General features: G+C 43.6%; 1 protein-coding gene across 6 annotated transcripts in view; it reads right to left on the bottom strand.

The window, feature by feature from the left end:
- Positions 1-4,226: 4,226 nt before the first annotated feature.
- The window catches only part of PLA2G6 (phospholipase A2 group VI), an 88,473-nt gene continuing 81,150 nt past the window's right edge, over positions 4,227-11,549 (bottom strand). For all 6 annotated transcript variants that reach the window (XM_073549516.1, XM_073549515.1, XM_073549518.1 and 3 more), the window contains 4 exons: positions 6,505-6,672; positions 6,341-6,414; positions 4,796-4,956; positions 4,227-4,626 (listed from right to left, as the gene is read on the bottom strand). In XM_073549516.1, coding sequence (XP_073405617.1) covers positions 4,812-4,956; positions 6,341-6,414; positions 6,505-6,672 — 387 coding nt within the window. In that variant the 3' untranslated portion in view covers positions 4,227-4,626; positions 4,796-4,811. The remainder of the gene's footprint in view (positions 4,627-4,795; positions 4,957-6,340; positions 6,415-6,504; positions 6,673-11,549) is intronic.

Below are 11,549 nucleotides of genomic sequence, written 5' to 3'. Positions count from 1 at the left end.
GATGAAATTATGTCATCGGTCAGCTGTTTCATACGCTGATTGGTGGGAGGAAGTGGCTGGACGTCCCTCCTCAGCCAATGAAGTCAGTGCAGATGGAGACAGTAAGAGGACAGGCACGGTGCGGCCCGTGGACTTCTGGTTTCCAGCCCCACAGTTGTCTCGGTCCATGGGCCGGACTGAAACAGCCAGAGGGCCCAGGTCTGCTGTATAGGGTACAAGCAATCGGCTGGTTCAAGTCAAAATACAGTTAAAAAAAGTTTTTAAAATATGAAAAAAACCCCAAAAGATTTGAATATGGACACCAATAGAGCCAAATGACAAACAGTGCCAGAGTTCAGGAGAACACCACATAGTGCGGCACGATATGTATGGAGAAAAAACAATTATTTTATATATCATGTGAGGCCCCATGTAGTGTTCTCCTGAACTCTGACACGGTTTGTCATGTGGCTCAATTGGCGTCCATATTATTATTATTTATTATAATATTCAATATATTCAAAAGATTGATCTATTTATACAGCAAACCCTTTTTTTCCTGTACACATGTGGTCATTTCCTGATGCAGAAGTAACTTTGTACTTCGAAACGCGTGGAATAAACCACCATCTTTCATTTCATCATAACTGCATCTAAAGGCCCCGTCACACTAAGCGACTTACCAGCGATCCCGACACCGATATGAAGGTGTCAGGATCGCTGGTAAATCGCTATGTGATCGCTGGTGAGCTGTCACACAGACAGCTTCACCAGCGATCAGCACAGCGATGCCGAGCGCCCGGCATCGCTGGCCATCCTGTAAAAAATAGAATCAAAATAAAAAATATAGTTATTCTCACCTTCCGATGTCGCGTTCAGCCATCCCGCCTCTCTCCACGCTCCGGTCCCAGTGATCCTTTGCGAGAATGACCGCGAGATGTCACAGTCTCGCGGGATAACAAAGTCTCGCGGTCATTCGTGCAAAGGATCACTGGGACCGGAGCGTGGAGAGAGGCGGGATGGCTGAACGCGACGTCAGAAGGTGAGAATAACTATATTTTTTATTTTTTTAATTATTTTTTACATCTTATTCAGCAGTGCGGATAATATTCACAGACATACAGTTAATCTGATTCTAATATGGTCACTTGATGACCCGTGGATCTGCTGCAGCCGATTTCCCTATTTGTACATTTTTCGCTCTTACAAAGGATCAATCAGGTTAGTATAATCTGAGCAATTACCTGTCTATCGGATAAGACCCTATTTCGCGATGATTTCTGCTACAGCTTTATTATTAGAAAAATTTCTAGAAACACCAGAATTGTGGTTTTCGGCCACCGAAACACACAAAAATTGCAATAAGAGGCAATAAAAATATCATATCCATCCTAAAATGGCATCAATAAAAGCATCGGCTTAAGGTGTAAAATGCTAGCCCTCACACAGCCCCATTAATGGCAAATGTTATGGGTCTTGGAAAACGGAGACAAGTAAAATTCTAATTTATATGAATGACCACATTTTTTTCACCAATTAAATAAAAAACAAACAAACAAAAACAAGCCCTTGTAAGGCTATGTCGATAGAAAAATAAGAAAGTTATGGATCTTGGAATAAGGGGAGGAAATGATGAAATCGTAAAAATGGAAAAATCACCTCGGGTTACATTCCCAGGGGAACATTGCATGGCTATAAAACTCTCTATGACAACTTAGGGTGGTGATAATCTCCTGCTGATAAAACATTCATTGTATTGAAACAACAGCGCATAGCCTAATAAGTAACATCACTGAAATCAGTGTCTCGGCCCCTACCTCATGCTGCCCTCAAATTACATAGCAAAAACCTGCTGACAGATTCAGTATTAGTTTTGTAATTGTAATAAACAGTGCGTGTGAATCAAATAAATGCTTGAATACTGGTTGCAATATGCTATCATTATCACAAACTTGGCAAGTCTCACCATATGCACAAATGGGGAAAGACCTGTCAATCAAACCAAGCTGGTAATAGTAGGACGAGGATGGATGCTCAAAACTTCCTACTAAAGATGGAAACAATCCTCTTTTCTCTCCTGGATTAAAACAGGGAAAAGCAGGAAAAATACATAAATAGACTTTCTTAATATTTTTATTACAGTATGTGTTCACTTATAGAAAATTTAATAAGATTTTTAAATCAAAGAATACTTCAGTGCATGTTGGAAAAAGAGCAGCAATAAAATAATAAAATTAAAATTATAAAGTGTTATTCATATATTGCCTATGGATTACAAAAAAAAAGTTACATTTGTAATATTTATTCCTTGAAAAGCTTTAAGTGTAAGGTCACCGTTATACGAGCCCACGTGAAGGCGTATCTTTGGCAGTAGCGGCTGTAAGTTTCAGGCAATGTGCAGCATGAGGTCCAGTGACTAGTCCGCAGACTACTGGCTGCTGTGAATAGCAGCTTGCAATCTGCTAACAGTGTCTTAGACGTAGAGAATGTGTACGAGGCCTCGATCAGATGGATGTGCTGCGGCTGCCTCTTAGCATTTGTATTACAGCACCTTTTATATTGGGTCATTTCGCTTTTGTTCAGGCCGCGACATGGTGCTGTAATACAGCTGCATCAGTCCAAGCACCAATGTGCTATACTATATAATATTTTGAAAATCCTCTACCTGTGCTCATACAGAGGAGAAACAACAGGCAATTAAAGTGCATATTCACCTGATAACAACTCCGTCCATTACAGGGGTGATTGGGAAGATGGTGAAAACAGAGCTATTGATGCAAGAGGAGAATGCAAGGACTGGTGACCCACGCCCATATGAGCTCTTTGATTTGGGCCATTAGGGCATTAAAGAAACTAATCATCAAATGCTGTACTTCAGCACTATACCTTGCTTGTGTCTGCGGACAGTCCCTTTAAAGTTTTTAAGAGGTCATGAATACACACGCAGTATTTCTGATGCAACTTCTATCACTGGAGATTTACCCACAGATTTACCTGGTGACTCCATTTGTATTTTCAGTTCACACTGGATTGAATGACTTAAAGGGGTACTCCGATCTCCAAGACCTTATCCCACTATGTAGTAGGTGTAGTAATAATAATAATAATAATATTAGCAAATAAAATGACAAATATACACCGGCGCTTCCTAATGCAAGTGGGGGTGGATATGTGCAATACAGCCGCTGCTGGTAAATGTCCTGGGTCTGTGCACACCCAAAGGAAAACCAATTGCAAATAGAAAAAGTGAAAAAATACCTGCGCTGGCTGACTATATCCTGAGGCCACCCATACAAATGGACGTAAATGAGTGTACCACTTACGTCATGCAAACTGTAGGGCTGCAGATGGATCCAGCGTGCGCCACGTGTGGAGATGGCTGTACCACGGTGGTGAAAACAGAGACGCAGCACCAAGGTGAAGCTGTCAGCTTCAGAGACGCTACTGCGCCACCACTCACAGGAGGGACGCCTCCTTGGTGCTGCGTCTCTGTTTTCACCACCGTGGTACAGCCATCTCCACACGTGGCGCACGCTGGATCCATCTGCAGCCCTACAGTTTGCATGAAGTAAGTGGTACACTCATTTACATCCATTTGTATGGGTGGCCTCGCGATATAGTCAGCCAGCGCAGGTATTTTTTCACTTTTTTTAATATTAGCAAATACCTCCAATTAGAAATGCAGTATATTTCTTCTGATTTGCTTTGTCGCTTATCCCATGTGCAAGGCATTGCAGTAGATAAGGTATCCATGGTTACGACCACTCATACAGTGACAGTTAGCTTGTCGTTAGTGGTTAGAAACATAGAAGTGGTTATAGCCATGGATACCTAAGCAATTTTGGTAAGCAACATAGCTTATCAGAGGAACTGTACTAGATCTCATAGGAAGTATTTACTGATATTATTATTATACCTACTACATATTGGGATAGGATCTTAGAGATGGGAATACCCCTTTAATGACTTGTCCATAAATACAGAATAGCCACTGTGCACTAAGAATATAAGCACATTTACAATATGTTTTGTTGATCTATATAATTTTGTACAGTTTTCAACGTTGCTATATTAATGTGAATGCGAACATCCATGTTTATATCCAGTGGTTAAAAATCCATACAGGCCTGAAACTGCAAATTTCAAGATTTACGAATCAATTCTTGTGTCCCAGTCCATCGACTATGATCACTCGCATGCGTAAAATCCTCACAGTGTGCGCAATAGAGTGACTGCAGACTTGCAGCCTAGGCTGGACAACCTGTTTATTTGTCTATAGGATTAGGGTAGATGGCCAAGTACAGCACAGTCTCCAGAAGCCCCATAAACAATGAAAAATGCCACAAAAGACCCAAACTTCGGATCAATGATGGCTCCAGTGATCACTTCCCAGAAATGATCAAGTTATCATGTATCCTGTGGAAATAGAGAACTTGCAAACTATGAAGTCCAAATGTGAGTGACAGAGACCTTATATTACAGAGAAACTATTCATCAGGGTCTAGGTGAAACGTAGTGAATATCATCCACAGGCAGAAATGCTGGACAAGGGCTGTATGAGTAGGGATATTTCTTCAATGGCTGCTGTCAGTCCATACAAGTTCCAGTTGTTTCACAGCAAATTATATCTTTTGTCAGTGACTACACCTGAAAGACAAAGATTTCAGCTAGCAGAATAATACTTAATGAATTTATGCATTACACAGATACATTATACAGTCTACCAGCATATATGGCTACAGGAGACTGAATATAGCCCCATAAAACAGCACGTTTCCTGTCCCTGTGCAGAGAACTGATGATATACAGAACTTACTGATAGAGCTCAGCCTTCAGCGTGCCAGTAAAAGGCTTGCTAATCTTTGTAGTTCTTCCTTCTGCTGGTAGATGTAGATCTGGGTGTCCCACAGCATGTTCACCAACACTGCATCGCTAATTTCATCTAGCATCACATCTGTTTGGAGCTGTGGACTCAATCTACATTATGGATATTAAAAAAAAACAAAAAACAATACAGTTTTAGACTACATGTCAGTCTCATGCAGGAAGATTAGAGGGAGGCATATTCATCCTGACAAATACAGTACATAGCACCATATTTTAATACAGTCATTAAAGGGATATTCCACTAAGAAGCATTCGCCACCTACCCAATGAATAGGTGACAAATAATAAGTCAATGAAGAGCCAGAGTAGGGTAGTGCCACAAATTCTGAATGAAGGGGTGGGACACATACTCCACCGCTGCTCCATTCACACTTCTAGCGGCAGTTCTGTATTGGTGTCATCACTCAGGAATAAACAGGAGTATGGATACCACCAGTGTATGTGTGAACCTGCCTACCTCCCCATTCAGATTATTCACTTAACATATTTAGAAAACTTGTGATCAGAACTGTATACCCTAACTAATGGCATATGTGGAAAGGCCCTTTAATGCTGATTAAATTCTTACAATATTCGTAAAATTAAATTTTTCCATTTTAGAGAATTCCAACGTTTATATTATATGTTAATGAGCTGCAAGTGCACTTGCGGCTCTCCTTCCACTCCTCCCTATTCCCTGCCCACTGTCTGCCTCCTGCCTGTGACTGACCGCTCATTCTTGCATCAGTGACCTGTCTCCCCTGCTCAGAAGGGACAGTGCATACGCAAATCAATAGTCTTGCTCTCATCGTGTCATCAGGACCTTATTGCAAATACACTGCCCAAAGCAATGATGGCACTTGTGTGAATTCCCAGTCAGAGGAGGCAGGTCACTGAAGGAAGAGAAACCTGTCAGTCAAAGAGTGGAGGCCGAAAACAGGGGGCAGGAATAGGCAAAAGAGCTGAAAGTGCAGGTTATCTCTACACTACACTTGCAGACAATTAGCAAAAAACTTAAACCCTTTATATCTCTAAAATGAAAAATCTGCAACTCTAAAATGAAAAATCTGCAATCAGTATTAACTCCTCCCTGACATGGCAATTTTTCGTTTCTACCTCTCCTTCCAATAGACATAACTCTTTTATTTTTCCATTCACATACTGTAGCTTTATGAGGGCTTACCTCAGGAGCAATTCCACAGTTTTTTTTTTTTTTTTTTTTTTTTGGGGGGGGGGGGAATAATGTTCAATACACTGTAAAATTACTCAGCAACATGGTTCCCCAGCCATGCTCCACCTACAGCTGTAAAAGGCAGATGAAGGCTGAACATCACATCCATCCTTTTCCGGGAAAGAGTCAGGCTCGGCTTGCAAGCCCACATCAAAGTTGGGGACCCGACATATGACGTAACTGTGCGTCATATGCCATTAAGTGGTCAAAGTGCCGTAACACACGTGCCATTAGTTTGGGGTATAAAATCAACAACATGATCACCTGAAGTATGGAACGTCTATCATCTCACACCACGCCTGGGCCCTATTTACAGCTGGTCCATCTGAATCTGTGCACTGGAAAGACACAACTAGAGTAAATGTGTGTATGCAAGCTGAATACATAGAACAACTGGATAGTCCTTGCTCTGGATGAGCTATACATACACAGTCTATAACCATCTTGCCCAGTTCTCTTGCTCCAACCACAGTCTTCATCACCTCCCATGGGTTAGATGGCCTAAACACATCAACAGAGCTCACTTGTATTTGTGGAGGTTTCCCAGTACCTAGTGATACCACCACACCTAACTTCTTTACTTGCTCGCCTTTCCCCTGGATAGAACAGATGAAAACATAATATATTATTAAAGGAATTGTATGTTAATAAGGTTACTCACTGTGTGATTAAAAGTTATGGAGACTTCTATAAAACCTTCAAAAAACAAGTTTATGTTTAGTTTCCCTGACTAAGTAACAATGAAAGGAACAAACCGAAACGATATTAGAAAGTTGCAAGACTTGTAAAACTTTATTAAGTACAGTACATGGAAGCCACTGTAAAATATATATATATTTTTTTTTTTTTTTTAACTGATCTAACATTTATGTTATCAAGTATTTAATAAACAGATAAATGTGCTACCACGTATCACTTATCTCACAGTCTCTAGTGGGAAATTAAGCGGCCACACACATAAAAGACAGCTGATGGCAAACACTCATTCTGACCACAATTCATCCAGACCCCCATACACATACATGCTCATCCCATGCACATTGCACATTTAATCTCAATAAACTTTGTTGTTACATTTTTTTATTTCAGTCTATTATTTTCTTTTGGTAGATTAGTTACACCTGGCATGCTCACCTATCAGCTGTTACCAGTGACTGTGGCAGTAGGCAGTTTTCAGATGCTACCGGAACAAAGCAACTCCATAAAAATTATAGTGTACGCAGTCAAGTACTAAAGATCCACCCTCTATTCCTTTTAATAGTGGGGTGGATCTTCAATAGCCTGCCGCGGTCACTACAGAAATGACCGATCTGCTGCGTTCCGGCAGCATCCAAGATCTTCTGTCCAGAGCAAGTAACAGCTATCCTGAGGATAGACCATCAATAAAAAGTAGTGGTCAACCCCATTAAGTGTTGGCTTGCACACACCAGTCTTAATTAAGAGCTCGCTGGAGTACAATGCATGAAATCCATTAAGAGGCATACGCCATTAACTGAATTCAGAGCATCTTCTCTCTTGTGCGCCAATATGTTTCACCAGCAGGATGGAAACACATGGACCTCCATCCTTCCTGGGGCAGAATGGAGACACGGGGGCAAGATTGGAGACACGAGAGCAAGATTGGAGAAACGAGGGCAGGATGGGAGACACGAGGGCAGGATGGGAGACACGAGGGCAGGATGGGAGACACGAGGGCAGGATGGGAGACACGAGGGCAGGATGGGAGACACGAGGGCAGGATGGGAGACACGAGGGCAGGATGGGAGACACGAGGGCAGGATGGGAGACACGGGGGCAGGATGGGAGACACGGGGGCAGGATGGGAGACACGGGGGCAGGATGGGAGACACGGGGGCAGGATGGGAGACACGGGGGCAGGATGGGAGACACGGGGGCAGGATGGGAGACACGGGGGCAGGATGGGAGACACGGGGGCAGGATGGGAGACACGGGGCAGGATGGGAGACACGGGGGCAGGATGGGAGACACGGGGGCAGGATGGGAGACACAGGGGCAGGATGGGAGACACAGGGGCAGGATGGGAGACACAGGGGCAGGATGGGAGACACAGGGGCAGGATGGGAGACACAGGGGCAGGATGGGAGACACAGGGGCAGGATGGGAGACACAGGGGCAGGATGGGAGACACAGGGGCAGGATGGGAGAAACGGGGGGCTCAATGTAGACAATTGGCAGAATAGAAACAGGGGGCAGAATGGAGACAGGAAACAGAATGGAGACAGATGAGGCAGGATCATGGCGCAGGATGGAGACAGATGGTGCAGAATTATGGGGCAGGATGGATACAATGGAGACAGATGGGGCAGGATCATAGGGCATATTGGGCAGGATCATGGGACAGATGGGGCAGGATCATGGGTAGATGGGGCAGGATCATGGACAGATCGGGCAGGATCATGGGACAGATGGAGCAGGACAGGGAGATCATATGAGGGAGGATGGGGAGATCACATGGAGGCAGGATGGGAGAACATATGGTTGGAGCCAGGAATGAGACACACAGGGGCCAGGATGGAGGATATTATTACTGCAGTGATGTATTTATGTTATTTTTTGAGGATATTGTTTTAAATGGGGGAGGCGGTCCTGTTACTGTGCAGAGCGACACTGTCTCCTTTTTTTCTTCATCTAGTGTAGTAGTTTAGAATTTGAGAAAAAAATAAGTAATGTGTTCTGCAAGCGGTGCTCTAGATAACTATGTTATTTCCTGCAGAGAGGAGCCCTGGCTGGAAGAAGTGACGGCGGTCTGTGCTGGATGAAGGTGAAAAGTGAAGATGAAGGACTTCACCTAGAGACGTCACTGGTTAGTCAGTGTGTTACCTATACACTGACACTATACACTGTATACTATATACAGCGTACAGCGGTCCAGTGTACAATGTCACCAGTGATCACTGTATTACCTTTACACTATATACAGAGCTCCTCTGTATAATGTCACCGGAGATCACTGTATTACCTGTACAGAGACACTGCATACTAAGTACAGATCTCCTGTGTATAATGGCACTTATGGTGATATTAGTATTGTGTTTTTTTATTAATGATCAGCATTTTAATATTCAGTCACTATGTGGCGGTAATATGTTGTCCGGCCATTGTGTGGCAGTATTTGTTCCTTATATGTGCTATTATTTGGTCACAATGTGATGGTAATATGTGGTCTGGTCATGGTGTGGTGGTATTTGTTCCTTGTATGTGGTATTATTGATCGTCATGTTGTGGTAATATGAGTGGAGTCAGCTTTCCCTCTGCATCATTAGAGTAGCGCAGCAGCACTGAAGGTAGGCCAGATCCGGCAAACCAGCCAGCTTACAAGCACATGTAGCTAACCAGTGGAAACCAGTGGTAGCTGGTATCCTTAGCAATAGGAAGTACACAACAGAATAAGAAACACCTGTTATTAAAAATCCTCTCCGTTCCTATTAACAGGTAAATTATAAAGTAGCTTGCTTTCACAAGCATTTTGCAATTTTACAGATTTTATATCATGAGGATAATCCTTTAAAAGGGAACCTGTCATTAGATTCATCTAAAAAGTCTTACAAATCATCAGAGTCTCAGGAACATGTGAAAAAATTATAGAAAACAGCAGGGCCGGACTGGGACTAAAAGGAGCCGTAGGACACAAATCCCACCAGCCCCCCATCATATACTCCCACACTCCAAATAAAAAAGATAGCGTTAAGTAATGCACAATAGAGGACATTTTGCTTTACTTTGGCAAATGTTTCAGAATTCCCTGAAACATTTATCCACACTATTAACACAGGAATGGCGAGAAGGTGAGGATAGGATTTATTGTTTATTTATACTGGGGGATATAGTATTTATGAAGTGGTTGTTCAAGTAGCGGACAACCCCTTTAAGCAACTCAATGAGCACCCTAACTGTCAAAAAGTGTTTTCTAATATCTAATCTGTGTCTCCTCCCATTCAGTTTCATCCCATTGCTTCTAGTCTTTCCTTGTGCAAATGAGAATAAAGATGATCCTTCTACAATGTGACAGCCCTATTTGTAGACAGCTATTAAGTCTCCTCTCAGTCTTTTTTGCAAGCTAAACATTCACAAATCCTGTAACTGTTCCTCATAAGACATTTTGCAGACCGGTCACCATTCTGGTTGCTCTTCTCTGAACTTGCTCCAGTTTGTTGAGGTCTTTTTTTAAATGTCATGCCCAAAACTGGACACAGTATTCCAGATGAGGTCTGACCAAAGAGGAGTAGAGGGCAATAATGACTTCACGTGATCTAGACTGTATGCTTCTGTTAATATATCCCAGAATTGTATTTGCCTTTTTTGCTGCTGCATCACCCTGCTGACTCATGTTCAGTTTATGATCTATTAGTGTTAGGGACGGCGGAACGCACTAAATATAAAATAACGTAAAGTGCGTTTGCCGCCCGGGGTCCACCTTGCAGAAGGTGTAAACACTGCTGCTAGATAATGGCGGACATACCATATGGCGGTATGACGCACGCGGGTTGAACGTCACCCGGGTGCGCTGAGCGATCTCTGTTAATTCACAGAGACGCCTATGTTAAACACAAAAGGCTGAGCCTGTTAACGCCACAGGTCTCAGAGAAGTGCACACACGGTATCTGGTCACAGGAGCTGAACCCTTGGCAGAGGGTCAGCGTCCGTCTAGACCTACCGTGCGTGCGGCGTCGCTACTGCGGACGCCAAGGGGAGCTGCAGACTGCAGCGCGGCAACAGACACTGCCGCCAATCGACAATGCCCGGTAGCAGGTGCACTGTCGGACGCTAGCACTGTTGATGATGCTGCTGTGGCTTGCTACTGGCTGGCGCTGACTCTAAGCTTAAGTCCCTGTACACACTCGTAATATCAGAGGGAGGGGATCTTAATGAGTCATTCACAGGTTCATGCATCCATCATCATTCACACAGTAGACAACTAGAGACTATAACTAGCGCATGGCCGATCGGCCATGCAAACCTTTTATAGCCGGGACCTTCCGGAAGCTTCCAGATCCCTGAGATGGACCAATCAGATCACGAGAAGGACCTGGGCATGTGACTCCCAATCTCCAATGGGAGATCGTCTCGTGAGCATGCCCAGTAGAGCAGCTGGAGGACTTAGCCTCTGGAGAGTCTCGTTGCTGAGCAGCCTGCGCTGCCATTGCTAGCCCAGAGGTGGCAGCAACAGCGAGACCCACAGAGCTGGTCTGAGCAGAGCGTCTGAGACGCTGGGATTTCTGTGCAGGCTTCTGAGCAGTCGGTGGAGAATGGGAGACCGCTGAATGCAAGGCTCTGGATTCCCGCTGTGCAGCTGCAGGAACCCGACGCCTAACATATTAGTATACCCAAGTCTTTTTCCCCATGTGCTGTTGCTTAGCACTATTCCTCCCATTCTGTATATGCTTTTTGCATTTTTCCCTGTTAAAAACCATTCTGTTAGTTGTTGCCCACTGCCCCAGTTTATTTATATCTT

This window comes from Dendrobates tinctorius, unplaced genomic scaffold (assembly GCF_039654945.1).
Source record: "Dendrobates tinctorius isolate UK_male_01 unplaced genomic scaffold, ASM3965494v1 ptg000159l, whole genome shotgun sequence".
NCBI lineage: Eukaryota > Metazoa > Chordata > Amphibia > Anura > Dendrobatidae > Dendrobates > Dendrobates tinctorius.
This window is presented reverse-complemented; position numbering and strand designations above follow the sequence as displayed.